The sequence below is a fragment of the Diorhabda sublineata genome, chromosome 5, assembly GCF_026230105.1.
Source record: "Diorhabda sublineata isolate icDioSubl1.1 chromosome 5, icDioSubl1.1, whole genome shotgun sequence".
NCBI lineage: Eukaryota > Metazoa > Arthropoda > Insecta > Coleoptera > Chrysomelidae > Diorhabda > Diorhabda sublineata.
This window is the reverse complement of record NC_079478.1, coordinates 18,077,609-18,100,807: the sequence shown is the minus strand read 5'-3', so window position 1 is coordinate 18,100,807 and position 23,199 is coordinate 18,077,609. Positions and strand designations below refer to the sequence as shown.

Sequence of the window (23,199 nt, the reverse complement as noted above, 5' to 3'; positions counted from 1 at the left end):
GAACAAAAAACATGCTTAAAATTAAAGCTGGTTTTGCATATCGGAATATGGTTTGTTTGTAAACCTGTTAATATCAGTAATTTTCATGCATTTTAAATATTAGTTTCTATACTCTATTAATGGTAACTGCATCAAGAGTAATTAAAAATTAGTCCAAATGACTAAGTATTAAAATTGAGATTAATAAGGTAAATAAATACAAAAGGTACTGTAAAAAATATAAATTTGTATTAAAATTGATTACTTAATCTAAATAGTATTGATAAGCACTTTAGAAGCCGTTTCTTGTGAAATTTGTAAATTTCTTAATAGCGTTGACATATCCATGGGTCCATGAAGCTGTAACTGTTTCAAAAGTCCTTCTAAACCCAAATTACAACCTCGCCTCCATATCTCTGTAACATTATTCAGTTCTTCTACGTTATGTTTCGATTTATACAAAGAGGCTCTTTTTAAATTCTCTAATTTAATTTTTTTATCACTAATACTTTTTTCTATTGCTTTAATTTGACTTATTAGTTCACGTTTTTCATTTCTTTCTCTATCTGGGGTTGAGGTGAATGCCTCTTCTTCATCATCAAAACTGTTACAAAGTGTAAGTGACTTTACTTTAAGTAATTTCGACTTTTTTATTTTGGGGGGATCTTTATTTTTGGTTACTTTCTCAACAACCTCGTTTGATAGTTTGAGAGATTTTGTTATAAAACCATCTTCTTCATTCATTACTTCAGATCGTTTCTTCTTAATAACACCTAAATCTTCTTTAGCACATTGAATTGTGTCAATTTTTTTAGCAGAATTTACTAAAATAATTATATATTTATTAGTTGCAAAATAAATCTCTCGTAAATAATCTTAGATTTGAAGAAACAACTAAATCGTCAAAGAGCAAAAAGAGTGAATAACAAAGGTACTTGTTATATCTATACCATGTTATCATGGACCAAATCGTCAGTCAGTACCAAACACATAAAAAAATTATTGCATATTAAAAAAGCAATGAAAAATGAACAAAAATGATACAATTTTGAATCTACTAATATGCAAGTACTTCAGTGAATTGGTTTTAAATCCAAAAGAACTTGAAAATAAGATGAATGAATAGAAAACAGAGTTATATAAAGCATGGAAATATATTGTTAAAAAAGTTAATATAAACGCAACAGGATTAATACACCATAAGCAATATTGGAGCATATCAGGATGTTATGTGTACTGCTGCCCAAAGGATCTATTGGGTCCTCTTTTCTTGCTATGGCATTGGTGTGTTTACAGCTAATCTATTAATCTCACCCCTCTTGAAAGATTTTAAAAAAACAGAATCTGCAAATTGCTCTCTTTGCTAAACCTAGCGTCTTTACGTGTGCATTGAGGCGGCAGTGCCCCGACAACACTGCTGTTAGTATTTGTAGATTGTTCTTGCCTAGGTTGATACCTACCAACCCTGTTTTATAGCGAGTATCTCAGCTATTTTGATTCCTTCCACTCCAATGTATCCTGGAATCTCCTAGTAGGTAATATTATTATTTTTGCCTAAGTCAATTAGCTTGTTCGGGCATTCTCAAAACAGTTTGATTATTTCTTGTTTGTGATAATTCCTTTCTAGATGGACACATTTTTCAATTACATTTATATATCTGCTTGAAAAATATTTAATGAATTACCCAGACTTTCAGATTGGTTCTGGGTACACTCCTATTCCAGTTCTATCTGCTATTTTGGAGCCATCAGAATTGAGATAAGTAGTGACACTATACAGAAATAATGGGGCTGGATAATAAACGGATGAAAGCAAAGTATACGAAATGAATATAAACAAATATAAACAGGAAGTTTGAAATATTGAAAATATTGAAAAAGCCACAAAAGAATTAACAAATCAGTATTGAAACCTATAGTATTATTTGGTAGTGAAACATTAATGTGTCTAAAGGAAAAAATATTAACCACATAGGAAAGGAAGTATGTGTAGAGAATTTTCAAAGGAAAAAATATGGCTAAGACAAAGCTATAAAGAGCTAAGTCAAATATAATAAGCGCTTCAAAAGGACACAGATTAATACTGAAATATCAAATAGAAGGAATGAATAAATAGAGTATATTAAAAGATAATAAACGGTAGATGTGAAGTGTAGGGGAAAAAGAGGTAGATTTAAAGTGAGATAAATGGACAAGGTGATGAAAGATATAAAAAATAAACAATTAGAGAAGTAAAGTCAAAGATGGAAAGAAGAAATATATGAAGCCATGGACCTTCTAGACCTGTAGTGCTAATTATAGATACAAACATGGAAATTGATAATATTCACTGCTCTTAAACTAATGATATTAAAACCTTTCCACCTCCTTATTTATCTGCTATGAGAGTAATACCTTGTTTTATGTATGACAGCCATCAAATTAGATAAATTGATATTTATAAAACAATATGGAAGTTGTCTGAAAAACATCCCGAATAAAATATTTGCTCAACTTTTCATTGCAGTAAATAACGACTAGAGAATTCTAGTATCAGTTTCAATCTTCAAGTAACTTCATCATTTATTGAATATTAAAATTTACAAACTATATACTATATAGTTTCTAGACTGATTAAAAAAATCAACTATTTTTTTTAGATATATCAGATATATTATTGGAAATGATTAAAGAGAATCCTGTGAAAGCCACAGCCCTTAATATTAATATATCCCTTATAATAAATTTGAATTTACTGATGATTAATATGTGTTAGCTTGTTTCTTTGAGTCTAGAATTTTATAACTTTTTCATGGTTCATCACAAGGCTACATAAAATTGAGTTATTCAACTTTAAAATATAATTCATATTTTATCAGTTTTCAAATTTTTTGACAAACTATAAAGTTATGAAAAAATTTTGTCAAATTTTTTGTATTCTATTATTTTTTTTGGTTTCACAGATGCTTTTATTTAACTAATGTCACAAAGTTAAAGAATGAAAAATAAATAAAAAAAAGTATTAATTGAAAAAAAATTATTTTATTAGAACTTTAACAGTTAAATAAATGCATCTGTGAAACAAAAAAAAAACTTAGAATATAAAAAAATACAAAATTTTTTGATGAACTTGATGCTCAAAAAATTGAAAAAAAATAAGGAAATATTATAAAGTATATTTTAAAATTGAAAAACTTCAAAACCTGTCAGTTTATTGAAAAATTATAAGAGAGTTTTTTTGTAGAGAGTTCAATTTTATATAAAAGAATGATTTGGTGTAGCCTTTTTGATGAACCACTGAAGAGTCCTGAAATTCTAAACTCAAAAAACAAGCTTTTCCTTCTTAATCATGTGAAAAAATCATAAATTACATTATTAATATTAAGGGATGTGGCTTTCACATGATTTTTTTCATCATTTCCAACAATATTTTCAATTTATTTAAGACAAAAAAATAATCGTTTTTTTTTCAATCAGTCTAATATCTACTATACAATTATGCTGAAACTATTAAAAAATCAACAAAAAATATAAACAATTTTATTTTGGTTTTAAAATCAACTACCAGATACAAACAAAAATATGGTGTGAATACTATCAATTTACATTTTTGTGCAATTATCACTCTTTGAAAACCAAAAGTTTATTTCTTCAAAAGTTTATTTATAATCTATGAGGATGTACGGCATTTACAACTTGATATGTAATGAAGAATATTTTAAAAAAATACCTGTTAAATCACCAATCTCTTGTTCACTGAGTCTCTTTATATTAATTGAACAATCTCTAAAAGAATCATGAGAATTCGTATGTTTATAATCACTTTCATCTACAGTTTTTTTCCTCTCACATGTTTTTAACTTGGTTGTAAAATTCTCAGTGATTCTAAACTCATCATCAGAATCATATAAAATTGTTCTTTTAAGTGGAAGTTTAACTAATGGATCATTAATAGTTGAACTAGTTTCATCTGATGCAGTACTGGATATATTTGTTGAATCTGGAACTTCAGCTTTCATTACAGAACTATTATATGCAGAAAGAGGGTATACATCATCTTCAATCTCAACTTTTTCATCCAAAGATAAGAATTTATTAGACGACTGATTACTAGATTTTACTTCAGTATCTTGTGTGTTCTCCTTTTCAAAATCATCACTATTCATTTTTCCAGAACCCAATGTTTTCTGTTGAGTTTCTAAACGTTTTATTTGTCTTTTAGATAAAATTTTAATATTTTTTTCACCATTGTCTTCAATGTTTTCTTCCCTAACTTCAATAACTGCATTTTCATCTTTCTGAAAACAGCTATCAAGACTTTTCTTTACTCCACTTTCGACTTTTTTTGCACTATTAGTTAAAGAACTACTTTCTCCCATTCCATATTTTCGCTTTGTATAAACGTTACTGTTAACAGGAGTATTTTCTGAAATACTAGAATTTGAATTATTTAAATCTTGGGATAATATCTTTGAAATACTATTTGGTGTTGTTCTTTTTCTCGACAACCCTACTGTACGACAAGGTGTTAATAAGTTTTTATTTATAGTATTACCAAATGGACTTGATTTAATACCTCCTGGAGTAAACGACATTTTCAAAGTATAATAAAATTTGTAATAACTCCTTCATAAACATTAAATAATTTTCAAAACATTTTCTCCATGTTGTAAATATTTATTACAATCTTCTTTTACTTCGGAATCTCTTCGAGCCTCTGATTAACCAGCTATCCATCCATAAAATGTAGCATCACTATTATACACTTTTTAAAATCGAGCTAACGAAAATATTTTATTTATATACCCATAATAGATTAAAAATGGAATATTAATGATATATTAACTGTAAACGATAATCACCTGTGTGGTTTGTGGTGTTGGTTTTAAATTAGAAGATCAATTTTACCACAAAGTTACTACTGAGTTCAAAACAAATTGAACATGTATTTTAACAGTCTTCCCATAAATATCGCGCTGACATACAAGCATAAAAAATATTTAGATTATTGAACCCGACATTTGAAATTTTTCCTTTATCAATTACATTTTTCACTACGATCTTTCAACATAGCAGAAAAAAACCACACATGATAATTTTTCGCTCTTTTAGAACATACTACCTCTGAAAAGAACAAAGGCTTTTTTTATTGATTTCAAATTTTAAAACCAGTTTTTTCTTTTTGATTATAATAAATATAAAGATAAATTTATTTGCTCTTCACACACTGTGGCCAATTACGTCATTTTAAAAGAATCATACAGTGTCTGGAAAAGGTTGATGTTACAAAAAATGATAGGTTAACAAAGGTCGTATTATAAGATCTGGAAGTCAATGAGCAAAGGCAGTTGAGTTGGTGGGGTCATTTACAAAGAATGGAAGATTCAAGACCAGTGAAGGGAGTACTGAACGCAAAAATATACAAATATAGAAATAGAGAAAGACCTAAAAAATGGGATAAAGTAATTGGTTCTATCCAATTCAAAGGGATTTTATTTTCTTTCTGATTGCTTAATATCGGGGGTTGAGAACATAGACCCGTCGGGCCTCACTTGACGTCACCAAAGGCCGATGTCCTTTGAGAAGCCAATCAACTTTGGCTTAAACCCTTTGATGTCATTATGCAAGTTGCGACGCTTGTCCAAGTGTTTAAGCCACATTCTGGATCGTTCGTGATGCCCATGGTGTGGAGATGGCGTCTTAGATGGCATGACGGTTAAAAATCCAGTCATTAGTCTAATTTAGCGCCTGTTTACTGGGAGCAGTTGTTTGGTGTGAGACGCACACGCCATCTATATGTGCCTTCACTTGTCTCATGTCAGGCGTCTATCCATCTCTACCAAGCTCACCTTGCAAGTAGACAAAATTAGGGTAAATTAAAATACAATCAAATTCTTTAAAGAAAAGAATATATTACAAAGAAAGTAGAAATAATATGTAATCAATTTTATTGAGATCAAATAAAAACAAAACTTTATCTAAAAATATTCAATATTACTTAAGTTTATTAATTTTTTTGTCATTTTGGTAACTTATAATATCCGTTGGAATATATTAAATGATGTTCACGAACTTTTCGATCTAAGAAAACCTTCAATTCCTGAATGTTGCATTCTATAGTAGGTCCTTGGAATGCAAACATTTTCAACATCTGATGAATTCTTTCCAAAGGCAATGTATCCAAATTCATTAGCATACCCACAATGTAAGACCAGAATGTCTAGAAACACATAAAATTCAATACAAAACAGACTTAGATCTCAATTATTTGAAAACACAAATGCAAATACACTGAATAGTCAACAAGAAAAAAAACTGTAAACATTGCTCTGCTCCATATAAACATGGTATACTGGTATTTAATCACCATAAAAGAATTGGTAACTATGAAAAATACCTGTAATTCCTCTTCTCTTTGATCCTGTGCGCTAGCCATAGCTGATTCTGTTTCATAATCTTCAACGAATACGTCTTCTTGTATGCTAGCATCTTTATTTTCCAAATCCTCTTGAATACAAAAAAAATCTTGAAATGTTTCTGCTATTATGCCATGGCACTGCCAAAATCCAATTTTCCTTCTGAGGACAGTTGAAGGGCACTGCATTACTTTGCTCAATTCATCTAAATCCCATTGAGCTACAATTCAAAACCAAAGATAATTAAGAAGTTAGTATTTACTTCGTTTTACAAAATATTGAAACAACTGAGATACATGTAGAATAATATCTTATTCAGAATAACAACTTACCCCTCTCTTGGAAATGCATTATAATTGTAGCATGCACTGGCGAAACTGACAAACTCAAAGTTCGATCTGCCAATTCAATATCCAAATCAACAAAACCTAAATGATTTTTCCAACACAGAGTGCGACTACCTTTTAACGTCTCAAATGCTGTTATATACTTTGAAATTTGTGATTGAACTTTAGGGTGGAGTGCTAATTTTTCTTCTTTGAATGCAGGCCAAAATTGGGCGCTAACAATCATTGCTGATATAGGTATTTCTTCTTCTGTATATTCGTTGTCCTGCTTAATATGTTGAGTTATCCTTTTTGAATCTGCCACATCTTTTAACATAACCTAAACAAATAAATTATACGTCTTTCTTTTGGTCCTCCAATATTCATTTTTATTAAGCTTAATTTTACCTCACAATAATGTAACTGAGAATCACCAAATCTAAGCTTCAATAACTCCAAGTAACGGATTTCTTTTTCAGTATCACAACCGCATTGAGTTAAAAGTCGATTAGCTAATAAAGTTCTATATTCATTCACAAACAATTCTTTACTTCCGTAAACATTCACTAACATAGAAATTATGTCAGAAGTTCTTCTAGATGTGGAAATTTTGTCTGGAATTGAAAATATGTTAATAATGAGTAGACTAATTGATATTGATATAAATAAAATATGTACATACTGGGAGTAGTTTCAATTGGATCTGGTAGCCAATTTTCCCAATCTTCTGAATCTTCATCCTGTGGTGTGTTTTCATCTACTTGGACAGCTTCCCCCCTAACCAATTCCTCAGCTAAATCGTTAGGACCTTCTTCAGTCAAACTTCTGACAACACATCTACAAATGTTTTGTGAAATAAAAACTAGATTCCACAGAATAATTTATTAAAGTGTACAAAAATATTCTGTTTTACTTAAACGAACTAGAAATGTTAAAAAATTTCAAAAAGAAATTAATGGTTAGTGTTATGTTGAGGCAAATGAAAATGCAGATTCTTACCTAACAGTATCTTCTCTACTTCTCAAATATTGATGCACTGGTTGAGTGACAGTTTCTAATAATAAACCTGTTGGATCTAACACCCTCAAAGACCTAATTGCAGCAACATAAGCTGTTAAAACATCAGGAGTACTAACTCCAGGATGGAGCAATCTTGTTTCCATTGCTTTTTGTAATGTTTTTGTCAACATTGACTTCAAGTCGGTTCTAGGAAGACATAATCTCAAATCTTCAAGAGCTGGTAATGATTCTGGATATTCTAAAAAGAATATTATTTAAATTTTGAAACTGTATTGGAATATCGTTATAAACTCTTCCACGGACATACTGTTACGATCAAGTTCGCAAAATGGGTCCTGCTTGGCTATAATGGAAGGCGCATATTTTTATACATTGCGGAATTCGTTTGATCTCAAGTTTTTTTTATAGGAAGCGGATTATTTACATTGTTTCATTTGAATAATTTCTAAGAAGGTCTATAAGGAGTTTTGTAGGGCAGTGTAATTCAGTTTATAATAAATAGTCATATTGAACAGAACGAAGTAGCAAAGTAATCGAAGAATTTAAATAAATTATTCAAGTTCATTAAGTGATAGTGATAAATAAATTAGTTAAGTGTAGTGTAAGGTATTTAAATAAATAAAGAAAGTAAGAGACAGCGTCTCTTAATTCACCCCACGAATAGAAACCCGTATAAATAAATAAGAAAAACATTACAATACTTTCAATCTACCAGTTTTATTTCGATAGAATGTCACAATAAATTATAATAACTGGTCTCCGAATTCCCACCCACTTTACTAAAGTATGGTGCAAACATATAAGTTAGGATTTGTCTTTGGCTAGCTTATTAAGTTACAAATTAGAGTGCCATAATCTCAGATATTATAATTTTAAATAATGTATACAAAAAATGAGAAACAACTCAAGAGCTTTTAGCTATAGATCATTTTTTAAAAAGTCTTGTCAGAAATAACTTTTACATATTAATAATTTCCTTTCAGAGATTCTAATTTTTGAAAATACTTCTCTCCACTCTTTTTTGATGTTGGTTTATTTCGGGATAAAATTACAGGCAAGTTCTGTACTTGAAGTGTAGATTTGACATATAAAGCCACAGTTATTGCCCCCTCCCGTCCCAGCCCGCAAAATTATTGCAAAGAAAAAAAAATATCCGCCGATAGATTTTCAATTGCCCAACCCATTTATATTATCTAATTAATTTGCCCAGTGTTATCTTTCGCAAAAAAAATAATAATGATGGTCATTTTTTTTGATGATTCTAACTTCTCTGCCTCCTTTATTTAGCGGTAATTGTAAGTTATCGAAGTTGTAAACAATTGCCCCCGAGCTCAACTAATTTGCCCCATTCACTAATATCATAAAATTTCATGTTTTTTTTAATCATCAAAAAACATAGCAAACAAGTCAATTAACTCTGTGCTCTCCGCAGTTCGCGTACTGCGCATGCGCAGCAAAATAAAGGAGCTACCACAATGTAAATATTGAATTCATAATGGTGCAGTATTAGGTTTATGGTAGTCAATATTATTAAAATTGTCTCTACGTAAACAGTTAAAGAAAAGTATTTTATGTTATTTTATTTTTGTCGTCAAGGAAACTGCTGTTTTTTAAGCTTTTTTGAAATGTGGAATATGTCTGGAATCGGCAGTGACTACTGTAAACACTATAGGACTATTGTTTTTTGGCTCTTCCAAACAAACTATCTGCAATTTGGCTTTACACTCAGTTTCAGTACAATGTCCTACTATTTTTATATAGCACATTTTATCATCAATGAAGTGTCTATCAAAACTATAAGCACAAGGTAAATTTTCACAAACAGTTAACCATACTTTATCGTTCCTATTTTTTAAAGTAAGTCCTTCTCTAAAAATATCCACTTGCAGTAAATTTGATTTTATAGTTCCTGGAGAAACGGCAGCTTTTCTTCCACTCATCTTCAAACTTAATGGTTTAATTATCCAGCATATAGAAATTACCTAATATAATTTGTTTAATCGTTTAAATCTTCTCTGTAACAAAATGACAGAAATTATTAAGAGTTCAGAAATATTTTGCGATATTTAACTTACATGAAAATATAGTATCCTTTGAATTGTTCAATCACATTTTCATTTGCATCTTTAACTGTTTACGTAGAGACAATTTTAATAATATTGACTACCATAAACCTAATACTGCACCATTATGAATTCAATATTTACATTGTGATAGCTCCTTTATTTTGCTGCGCATGCGCAGTACGCGAACTGCGGAGAGCACAGAGTTAATTGACTTGTTTGCTATGTTTTTTGATGATTAAAAAAACCCATGAATTTTTATGATATTAGTGATTGGGGCAAATTAGTTAAGCTCGGGAGCAATTGTTTACAACTTCGATAACTTACAATTACCGCTAAATAAAGGAGGCAGAGAAGTTAGAATCATAAAAAAAAATGACCATCATTATTATTTTTTTTGCGAAAGATAACACTGGGCAAATTAATTAGATAATACAAATGGGTTGGGCAATTGAAAATCTATCGGCGGATATTTTTTTTTTCTTTGCAATAATTTTGCGTGCTGGGACGGGGGGGGGGGGGTACAGTTATTATAATTTTTCCTAACGTTCTATTGAAATGTATAATCTTATAGATATCCCTATGTTTTGCAAAATATAATACTGTATGTTGCATGAATTATATATGATAATATACAAATTTATAATCAAAACAAAATCTTTATAGTCCAGTTGCTGGAGGCCACAGGTACAAGTTATAAGCTAAAAGGTCTTAAAGAACTTAAGCTAATTGATGTAATTAAAACTTTAGAGGTCTATCGATTTCTCAAAGTAAAAAAAAATTTAGAGAATCATTTTTATTTTTTAAAATTTCCCAATATTTCAATCGTTGATAAAGATAGAAGAAAATAAAAAATACGTTGTAGGGTAAGTTTTTCTCGATAAAAATAAATGAATGTGGCTTTGTAACGCCAGCTAGTGATATGCTCTGACACTACGGCTAGAAACAAATTGCATTTCAAATTAATGGGACATAAATAGTATTAAGGTTATATATTTTTATCATTCATGGAAGAAGAAGACTTTCGTAAAATTCTACCTTTTTAAATTGTTCTCTGTTTAAATAATTATGTTTGTATAATTAAACTGATTTTTTTTCTTTTTCATGTTTTGTTAGTCATATGTGACTTTTTATTCTATTTTCCAGGTATTGATATGTTTGGCCAATATATGTAACTTCACAGTTATAACACGGAATTTTATAAACAATATTGCTTTTTTTGATTTTGGTGTTAGTGATTTCATTATGGAAAAGTGGTTTGACAATAAATTGGTGGGTTTGTTGTATATTTTCAAATCATATTTCTTGAATAAATGTTGAAATTGTTGTGAAAAGAAGAGATATAAATTGTTGATTATTATTATTTTGTGGGTTGTAAAATGTTTTTATTCTGTCTTTGAATACCAGACCCAATTATGAAATTCTGGTCTGCTATAACATAAAGAAGGGGGTTCAGAGAATAGAATGTAAATATCATACAGATAAGAAAGTATCCAGGTACAAAATATTCTCTTTTTAAAGTGCCATCTTCGGACGAAGGTTGGCGACCATCATGACTATTTGTATTTTATTCACAGCTGCTCTAAAAAATTGATTTGATGTGCATTTAACCACAAAATATAATAAGCTCGAAAATTTTTCTGTATTTTCAATAAAATATAATATAATAAGAAGAAATTTTAATATGTATTGATTTTTTCCATATTGCCTACAATTAATTAAAAATATAAAGAAAAATTAATTAAAAGTAATTTTATGAATGATTCATTGGAAACCGATAATTCTGGAGTCAGGTGTTTATAATCTTGATTACCTTAGAAAAACGACTTTTTTAGATTTACGAATTTTTTTCGAGAAAACTATAGCTTTTACAAAAAAAGTGCAAAGGACCTTTTTTATCAAGAAAAACTTATCCTACAATGTGGTATTTATTTTCTTCTATCTTCATCAAAGACTGAAATAATATGAAATTTTGAAAATTAAAATGATTTTCGAAATTTTTTTTACTTTGGGAAATCGATATACCTCTGTTTTTCTTAAATCAATTATTATACTTTAAAGTACTAGTAAAAAAATCAACCTTTTTGCTTATAACTTATTCTTTTGGTAAAAAATTGTCTCCGCCGACTGGGCTATTAGTTTGATAAGAAAATTGTAAATTTGAAGATTCAGTTTTCATTATTTTAAAATTATTATTACTACAAATACATAAAATTTCCTATTTTCAAATATAAAAAAACATAAATTACACTTACCTATTATAATATTGAACAACTGATCTATCCTCATCTTTGTATATATAGTATATAAAAAATTAATCAATTTCTTTTCAGATGCGTTGATAGATTCTTCAATAGGTATTAAAGTATCATAACAGTATATATTTCTAAGCCAGTTCAATATTATATCCTGAACCCACTGAAAAATTATCTCTGGTAAATCACATACATATAAAAACAAAAATTAGCAAAATATTATTTAATCACAAAGCCAAAACAAAACATATGTTAGTGATAAGCAAATACAGCCTCGAAAAATATTTTGCTGAACATATAAATATCAATTTGAAATCACTTACTTCCAATCTACCAGAGTAAATTTCAGTAGAACATTGCGGTACATTATAATATATCCACTGTTGTACAGGAAGCCTACGCCACTCTTTGAATCCCCTACTTTATATATTTCTATTACCATCGAAATCAATCAGTATCAAAACAAAAGTGAGGAGGTGTACACGTTCACAAAAATTTTAATTTTTAAATGATAAGTTTATTGATACAAATAATTGACTAGAAAAAAATGTTAGGGTCTTGTTGCTATAATGGTTTAGAAATAACTAGATTCCAAAATATTAATAAAAAAAATTACAAAAATAATCTTATAGTTATAGTCTTCAGAGGCGACGGTCTGGTAACAAGGGTAGCGGAGTGAGTTCATTTCATGGGCGCTAAATTACCTCACACTGTGGCCGCCAGATCAGCGTTGCAATCAAGAGATATTGTGAAATTGTGTTAACCTAGTAATAATTATTATTATTTCTATATAAGTACAAATAATAATAGTTGTAAAAATGCTATAAAAATTTTCATCTCTGCCCATGTCCTCTGTCTATCTCTAGCATCTCTAAATAGAATCCGAACTACAAGAGAATCAAGCCACTATATAGAAATTGAGCTTGATTTCCACACCTGTATGTAAGACTGTGTAAGAGACTGAAGGTGAACTAAAACCTATCAATTTACCTATTTTATACTAAATTTTCCCACCAAAGAACCTAGTCCCGCGAAAAATAATTTCAGCGGAAAACCTCTTCTCAGGGAATCTTCACATTCTTTAAACACTAAACTATAGAGTAGGCTGTAAGGAATGCGCCCTTTGTCCCTATTTAAACTATTTAAAACAGTTAATAGCTTTTATTTTACTTTCAGTCTCTGAAGACAGTAACTTGGTTATAAAAACGCGTGTTGGACAGTGTAATTGTTTTGGTGTAGTGGTAGTGTAAACAGTGTGTTCAGCATTGAAATTAGAAAAAATGAACATGAAGATAAAAAACAATAATGTACACAATCTTATAGTGAGGACTCAAAAAATTCACCTCTTTCAGGTAAACAATTTTCAAATCTAATATACAGAGACAGCCTCATTTCTGTCATTTATTCAATTGTAATTATACCACAAACTTGGTTCACTTTTTTCTTTAATTCATTGAGATTTGTAGCTCTCCAATAGCTTCCGTTTTGTTTCAAATAATCAAAAAAAAATATAAAATTAAGGCACTACATGAAGAAAAAGTTCTATTGAAAGTTGTTTTTTTTTTTCAAATAATTGTTAACCTCTCATTTATTGTTAAGTAAATGAAATATCACAAATCTTCATTTTTTTGATATTCTCCTCAGGAAAAAATTGCTGAGTTGTTTTTATATCACAGCTTTGGGCAAATTAAATTTAAAATTAATCAGCTAAAGCTAAAAATAAATCCCCATTCACATTTTCTCACAACACTCTTGTTAAGTAGAGTGGGAATCCGGTGGAATAATTAAGTTTATCCTAATTCATTGAGCTCTATTGGAATTTACACTAGTACTTTGGAATTAAGTAGAGTTTACATTGGTTCCTCTGGCATTTTTTTTCTGATTTTGAATATAAATTCAAATTATTTGAATAAATACCTTTTCAAGAACTCCAACGAAAGATGAATCAAAACTATCCTTACAAATTTTATGGATATGTAAATAAATTGCATCATAAATAAGATTTGTTAATGTTTGACCAACTAGAGGTTCTAAAAGTGACATTTGTCCCAATTTTCTAGAATACAAAATAATTTAGCATTATGAAATTATTATAAATATCAAATGATGAATTTCATTTTTATCATACAGAATTTCTATAAATATCAAGTGATGAATGTCATAACCAAAAGCTTTATTATTTCAAATAGATAACTAAATTTTATGAGTCTACCTAAAATTATTTTCACAGAGACATTGACAGTATCTGTAAGCAAATATTTTTACCAATATATAGACATGGAAAATATATCAACTATATAGTGTTTTGGTTATCTGAATTTAGGTTTAGAAATAGAAATGGTACTAGCTTATATGTACTTCTATTATAAATAATAAGTCAAAATGTCATAGATACTTAAAGGTACTTATAAAATAGAATACCTACTTTAATTTTTATTACCTTTGGGTTCATCTGTTCAGTTATCATGGATTTAATCGAAATGTTTTTACAATTTAAATAATTTCATTTTGATATTAAAATTCAAATTGATACATACCTATTTGTTTCCTGGAATAGATGCATACAATTGCAATGTAAACTTTCCTGTGAACAGATTATACACTGTCCAAAATTATTTTCGTCTACATCTTCCATTTTTAAAGCAACTTTGTAAAAATTCATTACTATAACCTGATAATCTAAATGTATTTGAGATAGCAAAGTAGCTTTAAGAATAAGTTTTAGTGCATTATGCATGTCTTTTTGATTATATACCAACTCATTCAAATATGTTGCCTCTCTAAACAATTCCAATTTACTCATTGTGTTATCTAATTGTCTATATGAATCGAATAAAGATTTCACAGCATTGTAAAATTGTATGAATCCTTTACTCTCATGTTCGTTACTTTTGAAATAAGACCAAAATGCAGGAGCAACTTCATCTCTCAATCTTTGTTCTATTTTGCTTACTATAAGGTTCTGTATGTGTAAAGTGAGTTTAGCATTTCTAATGAAATCTATAGCTTCAAAAAATTCATGTTTCAAGAATAAGCTCTCTTCAAGTTGACACAGATTGATACTTTCATCTAAGATTGGAAAAATACGTTTAACTAGTAACCACAATTCTTTGTAATTCATTTTGAACATTAAATACTATCATATAATTACTAAGAAATTTTTAAAATTATTTTTAAATGTTGATTTCTATTTTTTAAATACTTGTTTATGGTTTAAAATCTGTGGAAGTTGTAAGCTGTCAATTTTTGTCTTCTTAAGGTGCGTTCCATTAGCTGCTCATAACGCTCCAAATATTTGTTCTATATAACCACAAACTAATCACGACCAAATCACGCCCATAAAATATTAGTAAACCGAGAAGACACTCACCAAAATGAGGTGACAGTTCGTACAAAGGTGACGAAACAAGTCAAGTATATCAAAAAAACAACGATGATTTTACAATAGTCTGTAATGAATGAAATTCTACCCTAATTTATGGATATTAAGAAAATTTTCATTGTATTCGAATGTAAATTATTCGAATACACCACTTAAACGAAATATAAATATATTATTATTAAATTGAAACCGAGTCTTAGGAGTACTTATTGGAACCCATCACTAATAGTCTCTTGTCTCGTATATTAGACTATGGTATGTTTCTAATTGTATTATCAATGACGAAAAAATCCAGTGGACAAAAAAGGTCAAATACCTAGGTATCAAGTTGGATCAAGATTTCACTTTCAACAAACACGCAGTATATAATCTGCAAACACGTGAAAAACACTGTCGAAGTGAGACAAACGAGAGCAGTACCATGCGAATTAATCGGTAGAAAAAGAAAGCTAAAGACGGAAACAAAACGAACAGAACAAAACTATAGGCCCAACAAATCATAATGCTGAGACAAGCATTACTTGTCCATTTGACAAAAAGAAACGAAGGAGAAACAGGATCGCAAAAAGTATTCGACATCATGAGCAACAGGGCAGAAAAGCTATTCGAGGAGCTGGCAACACACCCTAACGAGGAATTAAGGGAACTCATCAGGTCCACCAGAGAAGATTATAGGAAACGGGTAGGCCGAGAAGACAGGTTAAGTACATAAATATAAAAAACATGTAACCACACACCAATAAAACAAAACAAAAATTCTAAGATCCTAGGTTTTCCCAGTACCTACGCACTTCATAAACAAGTACCAAGTTACACATCGAGAACAGTTGTAAAGAAGGCGTAGTACCATCCGAATTAGATCTTTTATTGACGAAAACAGACACATACAAATTAAGACGTCCAGACAACCAAGATGACAAGAGTGTATAGCCAACAGGCCAACTCTTAACAAAAAAGATTAGAGATCTAGAATCTCCTATAGAACGGGGAAAGGAAGGAGTCTACGCGTGAAGCTGCGACAGAAACCAGGATGAGGACCTGTCGAAATGACAGGGGGTGGTGGAATGCCCTTTTCGCATCCATCCGCGGATTTCTCCGAGGGTGGAAGCTAAGACAGACGGACCTTTCCACGCGCGCGCGTGTCAATCGTTTTGATTTTATGTTTGTTTTGATTCAAAAATTAATTAATGGATTTTAAGATTCGACGTTTCGACCGTCATTAATATTAATTTTGTGCTCCAGTCAAAATTGTACCACGTGACCTCATTTGACGCTCGAGCGTCAACATAAAGTTGCACCTTAAGACTGTGCTGTGCATTTAATAATCCTAACCTACAATATTGTTTAAGTTATACGTTATCCTTTCAAATACAAATAGAAGCTGCTAAATTTTATCGCCAGATTTAAAAAAAATGAATGCACTATGGGTGACAAATATATTAATTCATTGCAAATAGAAAAATTAGGTAGGTTGAGTAAAGTTATCCAAGTTTAATTACTAGATCAAAAATATTTAAGGTCATAAAATCCAAGAAATACGAGAAAGAGCTCTCAGAAATATCGTTTCTAAACTCAATAGTGGTGTTTTATTTGATAATGACTTGGCAAGGAGTAAAGAATTACTAGATAAACTGATCAAATGGTTTTTATTTGAACCTTGTAGTGATGAAGATATTGTTTTAGCTCTTATTAAGCGTATTTTGAAGGTAGGTGAATAAAGTAAATCGAATTCGACTTTAACATAATTATTTTAGTCCCAAAGTGGGCAAATTTTAACCGAACATATCGGAAAACAAGTTATTTTGAATGAATTGAAAAATATTAATAAATACTTAGAACCCAAATTTGTACCTTTATTAGAAGACATTATAGAGGAAATTAGTACTTTAGAAAAAAATGCAGTACCACCTTTAGAATGTGATGTACCTCTAAGCTACAGGTCAGGTACAAGTGTAGTCCAAAATAATTACTCTGCACATATCAAATCTACAGCTACGACTCAAGAAGGATTTTTACATAAAGAATCTTCTACAGAACAACAAACAGGGTAAGTAGTTTTTGAATATGCTTACATTTAATAGGTTATGTAGATATTATGGAAATATAATATGTTTTTACACAGTTAATTATATGTTACTTCTCTAGGGTCCAAAAACTATCCGAATCTACAATTTCAACAGTATATGAAAATTCTCCTACATATCGAATAGAAGAAATTGACTCCTCAGATGAATTGCCAAATTTATATTTTGATTGGCAACCTCTTATAGAATCTGATAGGCATGTTCTAAATTCTGTAGAAAGCTCCCTGATTAATCCACCACAACCATCCTCACTTTTACATTCTTGTGAGTTTTTTAGAGATGTTTTGCTACATGATTTTCCAGCAGAAATTTTTCTACAAAGACCAAAAATTGTTTCAGTAAGCACAATTATTATTAATATAAATACAATTAATGTTTTGATTTCATGATGATGAGCTGATGTTATGCTATTTTATATATTTTTTTTACATGTTTTATATGAGATTATAATGTTGAAATTGATATAATAGTAATTCATATAAATATTCATTTGTAACTAATTCATGTTTCATTTTAGGAATTTTTTGCATTATTGAACTATGGATCATTTAGAATTACAAATTCTGTTTTTTCATGTCTTTATAATTTGACAATAGAACTGCAGACAAGAATCAATCACTGTAATGACGTTTCTATGCACAATTTTAAATTAAAGGTTAGTTAGTTTTTGTTTATTACTTTCTTTCAAATTGTTGGTATTTTATATATATTTATGCCATTTTTTTTAGTTCAGCATTCATCACCTCTTGACCCGTGGCTCTTCCATTTTTTAGATGCTTAGCTGTGTTTATAAATACTGTTGAATCTATTCGTATTCTCCTTCAATTTGTATGTCTGTCTGTGTTCCCTGACTATATCTTCGGTCAGTAGGGTACTATAATGTTGAATCCATTCATATGCTGGTATTAGGTGTAGTGACGTGTTGGTCTTTTCATAGTTTTAATTTTTTTGGGGAATTTCTATGTTTCACTGCACTCTCGCCCTCTAATGTATGTCTCTGTTTTTTGAAATTTTCTGTCTCAGGTTTCTCTTTTTTTTGATAATGTTGCTTCTTATTTCTCTATTCTTGTTTTTATATATTTTTGATATATTTTTGCTATTTGTTGGTATTTTAAAAATTATTATGAAAACAACTAGAATCTTTCATAAAATTTAGTACTATTTAATTACCTCAACATATTTATCTAAAATACCTATTTGTGTAAAATATTTAATGGATTCAGTGGTTTACATATTTTAAGATTATCTGTCTCAATATTTTAGAGTATAATAGAATCAGGTTTTCCAAGTTCTCCTCTCTCAGAAGACAATAGAAAATCTGAGAATGATTTTATGGTGCAATTTAGTGATCAATTTGAAAATCAAGAGGAAGTTAAGAAGCATAAACACAATCAAATATCAACTTTAAAATACTGTTTGTTTACTATTGATGCTATATTTGAATATTTGTGTTCCAAACAGACAAAAAAGAAAAAAAATCAGGTAAAGCTGGTAAACCAAATACATGCCATCACAGATGAATTTATCACATTTAAAAATAGCATTATTGTTTCTTTACTTTAGTACTCAACTCAATGTTTACTATCTACACCAATGCTCACAATTAGAGTAACTGATGTGAGTTTTGATATCCACTTTCAGCCTCTGAAGATAGTAACTTTAGTATCAAAACGTGCTCAAGGCACTATAATTTCGAATGTTGATATTGTGGTATGTTGTGTCTAGTTTGCTAGAGCTCCACAATTAATGCATCGAAGCAACTATAAATTAATTTACTTTTAGGTTGCAACAAATTTTTGCCTGGTTTTGCTTGAGAAAATATTAGGATTGTTAAATTTGTGTGTAGGAAAACAGAGTTTGTTAACAATGCGATCGGAAACATCCCTGAAATTGCCAAATGATGTTAACAAAATACTTATAAAATATGGAACTGCTTTGGAACATTTTAGGTATGGATTTGAGTTTTCTCCTATCTGAAGAATATTGTATTGGTAGGATGTGCAACCAACAAATAGCATACATTATTATCATAACATTTATACTTGAATAGATAAAGGAAATTCCTATTCTAAAATTGCTATCAACAGCATATTAAGAACTATTTTTCGTTCTAAACTTGATAGTTTCATAAATTACATTTGTCTCCATAAAAATAACGAAATATCCAAATTATTTTAGGATCGAATCCATATCTTCTGAAAATAATCTCAAATGTAGAGCCACATACCTATATTTATTACATAACTGTGCAAACTTATTAGAAAAATTAGTTCCATTGTCAAAAAGCTCAACTGTATTACCAAAAAATTTTAAAACTGCTTTGGCCAATTCACTTTTGGATGTGACTTTTAGTCGATTATATCCCACAGTGCATAACAAAATTTTAACTTATGTGGAGGTAAGTGAAATAATATTTACTTGTAGAAAATTGGGATTTACATTTGTGATACATTTTAATATTGATCTCAAATAGAATGAAACTGCAATAAATATGTGTTCATATTGGTTTCAAAGAGTTATGCTGTAAAAATTGATGATACAGTCAATATTTCTGCAGGTCACTTTATTATTGCATCATTGAGGTTAAACAATAAAATTTACCTATATGAAAATTTTTTTTGATATCATTATATGTGTACGTAATTACACAAACCTTGTTTGTGGACATAATGTGAATTTATTAGAATAAATTCATTTATGCATCTTAATGTTCATGATTTTAGGTCTCTTCTGTTTTAAAATTAGTTTTTTTAATAATTTTTGGAAGATAAAACTTGACATTTTGACTTTTCTTCAAGTCTTATCAAATAATTTTAAAACAGAAGAGACCTAAAATCAAGAACATTAAGATACATTAATATATCAAAAGGTCTAAGAAATAAGAAATTAGATAAATTCATTTATTATATGTTAACTTGTGACAAGTCAACATAAAAATTATAAAAAAAAACTTTAAAAGTTTAAAAGAATAAAAAAAATAACTTGAGGCATTGATACCATAATTGAAATAATATCAAAAATTATAGTCAATAAACATTTTTAAAACTCTTTACTTCACTAATTCCGTTTGTTTCTCTTGATGGAATTTGATAATTAATATTCAATTAACTTTCCAATTAACTTGGATGACAATACATGGATAAAATGAGAAATTTATTGAATAATTGATTCATGATAAATTGCAAAATATAAAAAAGTGTAACAAGAGAAAAGTTGAAGAAAATAAATTATTATTTAATACTTATCAAGATATTTCCTACATTCTACTTACAGAGCTGCGTGTAGTAATAATTTATAAAAACATTTTATCATATGGTTATAAGAATATATACATTCAAATAATATTTTTCCATATGTTTCCATGATTTAAAAATGAATTTTTACCTTCTAACATCAATTCTTCATAGAAAAATTTAAAATTCACTGTCAATTAATTTATTCTTATATATTTTATGTTTTTCAACTTTATAACTCTTGTAATAAAATAAATAAGTTATATAAAATGGTATGTCTACTAGGTTTAAAATCAAGGTAAATTAGATGAACGTAAAATCAAATCTAGTATTTATAGTTTGTAATTTGGTAGGAAAGTTTTTAAACATTCCGTATATACTGTAATGTGTTTTTCAGAATTTCTCTGAGGGGGAAGATAAATTTCACTTGAAGAAATACGAAGATGTTAAAAAAATATGTCAAGGGATGTCAGCTACCGTGCAAATCCTCAAAGAATACAAAAATTTAGCCATTTCCGAAAATATCCGTCTTGCCTCAGATTCTGTAGCTAGCATTGAATTTCATAAAAATTTTGATTTTCTTAAAGTTTATGTAGATGTATCCGCTAAATATTTCCCTCAAATATATAATGATACAAGTAAAACAGACATTTTTGAAGGTTCGTATATATTATTATCTTAATTTTAAAGTATAAATCACAATTGGTGTGCTGTTGGGTAAGTGAGAGACCTATGGAAGAGTAGAAATGTAGAACAATCTGATTTGTGCAAAATATCACCTAAGAAAATGAAGAATTTCCATCTGTTGTGCCATCCATTTTCTTATACCAATTGTTTAGTTATTGAGACCATCTAATAGAAAATTAAAATCAAAAGCTTACATCATATGCTTCTAACAATGAAAATATATATTATAAAGAGGCTAGATAGGTTGTTTAATTTTATCCTCTATAACTTAGCCTTTGTCTATATGATTATCAAATATTCTAGAAAAACCTCAAGTATTCTAAAAAGTTCTGGAATTGCTTTGTGATTTTTTCTATCTAGGTCTTTCTCTATTTCTCGCTGTTTTATTGTTCTGGCTTCTGGTAATCCTTTTCTCACTCATCCTTTTCACATGTCCAAACCATTTCGGTTGGTTTTCTTCAATATATTATTGTATTTAATATTTGCCTGTATATTTAGTTGTTGATGTGGTCTAATCTAGTCTTGTCCTCAATTTTCCGGAGGAACCTCATTTCCGTTGTTTGTATATTTTTATTGCGTCTTTCAGTAGTTGTCCATGTTTCACAACCATATGTTAGTATAGGTATAACTAGTCTTTTATAAATTTCCACTCTTATTTTCTTCGTTATTTCATTATTCCCTAGAATAGACGTTTTTATCGTGTTAAATAATTTTTCTGCATTTTTCTAATTTTGCATCTATTGCTATAATTAAACCGAGGTATTTGAAATATTCTATTTGTCTATTTCCTATCTTCATGTCGTGTGTCTTTGCTTCTGTGCTTATAATCATCATCTTGGTTTTATCTATGTTTATGTTCATACTATATTTTTTAATTGTTTGGTTGTACAATTCGAGATTTTGTTTTAGTGTTTCTTCGTCTTCTGCAACTATGATCATGTCATCAGCGTAGTATATTTCTGTTAGTGTAATTTTGTCCGTCTTTAAGTGCCCTACATTATAGCTTCTTGGACTGATTTTCATTTCTTTTATAACCTCATCAAGGACTTTTGTGTATAGCAGTGGACTTGATATGCAACTCTGTCTTCCTCCATTGTTTGTTTTGAATATTTTATTTTTGATTTATTTCTCTCTGTTCTAATCTCTCCCATGTTTATTGTATTGAAGGCTTCTCCAGATTGTTGGAAAGCAGATATAAATTCCTCTTTTTTCCTATTGCTTTCTCCGCTGTTTATCACAGCATAAATATCGCGTCTTGTGTTCCTCTATTGGGATGTAATCCCGGAATCCCAACTGGGTGTCTTCTAGGGTTATTTTTAGTTTTTCCCTTAATATCTTTTCTATGATTCTGGCAAATATTTTCACTACTTTACTTAATAAAGTAATGCCTTTGTAGTTACTAAATTAATGTCTGTCTTACTTTTTAAATATTGTTGATATAATTCCTATTTGCCAGTCTTTGTGAGCAATTCCGGTTTTCATTATGAAATTTATAAATGTTATAAATACCTCATAGCCATTTCCAGTAGTGCTTTTATCATTATCATTTGGGTTGAGGAATCGAAATAAAACTGTCCAAGAGTTTCTTCAATTTTCAACGTTTCGATCCTTGATTTGATCTTTATCAAGACTCTGTTCCATATATAATATGTAATTTCGTACTACAAAGGACAATAATATAAGGGATGACCTGGTTTTTTCAAATTCATCGACAATACATATGAAACAGAACCTTCGAGTCCTCAGCCCACAACACCATTTGTGATCTTTTCTAA

At 29.3% G+C, this 23,199-nt stretch overlaps 3 protein-coding genes across 4 annotated transcripts in view; 1 reads left to right on the top strand and 2 right to left on the bottom strand.

Moving 5' to 3' along the window:
• Positions 1-206: 206 nt before the first annotated feature.
• Positions 207-4,677, bottom strand: LOC130443925 (uncharacterized). Its single transcript, XM_056778824.1, has 2 exons — positions 3,689-4,677; positions 207-803 (listed from the first exon to the last, which is right to left on the bottom strand). The coding sequence occupies exons 1-2, from the start codon at positions 4,551-4,553 to the stop codon at positions 250-252; spliced, it is 1,419 nt and encodes a 472-aa protein (XP_056634802.1). The 5' UTR covers positions 4,554-4,677; the 3' UTR covers positions 207-249.
• Positions 4,678-5,850: 1,173 nt separating this feature from the next.
• Positions 5,851-15,299, bottom strand: LOC130443902 (anaphase-promoting complex subunit 2). Its single transcript, XM_056778793.1, has 9 exons — positions 14,576-15,299; positions 13,956-14,094; positions 12,039-12,201; positions 7,700-7,958; positions 7,383-7,537; positions 7,109-7,314; positions 6,707-7,040; positions 6,356-6,594; positions 5,851-6,178 (listed from the first exon to the last, which is right to left on the bottom strand). Exons 1-9 carry the CDS (start codon positions 15,166-15,168, stop codon positions 5,978-5,980), a joined length of 2,289 nt encoding a protein of 762 aa, XP_056634771.1. The 5' UTR covers positions 15,169-15,299; the 3' UTR covers positions 5,851-5,977.
• Positions 15,300-16,720: 1,421 nt separating this feature from the next.
• Positions 16,721-23,199, top strand: part of LOC130443901 (rotatin-like) — a 37,688-nt gene continuing 31,209 nt past the window's right edge. Inside the window, exons 1-9 of one of the 2 annotated variants that reach the window (XM_056778791.1) lie at positions 16,721-16,886; positions 16,939-17,126; positions 17,175-17,467; positions 17,566-17,842; positions 18,022-18,159; positions 18,768-18,986; positions 19,287-19,453; positions 19,683-19,902; positions 21,135-21,396. In XM_056778791.1, coding sequence (XP_056634769.1) covers positions 16,844-16,886; positions 16,939-17,126; positions 17,175-17,467; positions 17,566-17,842; positions 18,022-18,159; positions 18,768-18,986; positions 19,287-19,453; positions 19,683-19,902; positions 21,135-21,396 — 1,807 coding nt within the window. In that variant the 5' untranslated portion in view covers positions 16,721-16,843. The remainder of the gene's footprint in view (positions 16,887-16,938; positions 17,127-17,174; positions 17,468-17,565; positions 17,843-18,021; positions 18,160-18,767; positions 18,987-19,286; positions 19,454-19,682; positions 19,903-21,134; positions 21,397-23,199) is intronic. The other variant, XM_056778792.1, reaches the window with a different exon arrangement.

Excerpts from the sequence above, each read along its gene's own strand:
- LOC130443925 (XM_056778824.1), bottom strand. The coding sequence starts at position 4,553 with ATGTCGTTTACTCCAGGAGGTATTAAATCAAGTCCATTTGGTAATACT. Across the intron at positions 804-3,688 it reads AGAGATTGGTGATTTAACAG|TAAATTCTGCTAAAAAAATT; the intron begins GTATTTTTTTAA and ends TAATTATTTTAG.
- LOC130443902 (XM_056778793.1), bottom strand. The coding sequence starts at position 15,168 with ATGTTCAAAATGAATTACAAAGAATTGTGGTTACTAGTTAAACGTATT. Across the intron at positions 12,202-13,955 it reads TCGTTGGAGTTCTTGAAAAG|TGGGTTCAGGATATAATATT; the intron begins GTATTTATTCAA and ends ATAATTTTTCAG. Across the intron at positions 7,315-7,382 it reads TCCAATTGAAACTACTCCCA|ACAAAATTTCCACATCTAGA; the intron begins GTATGTACATAT and ends TTTCAATTCCAG.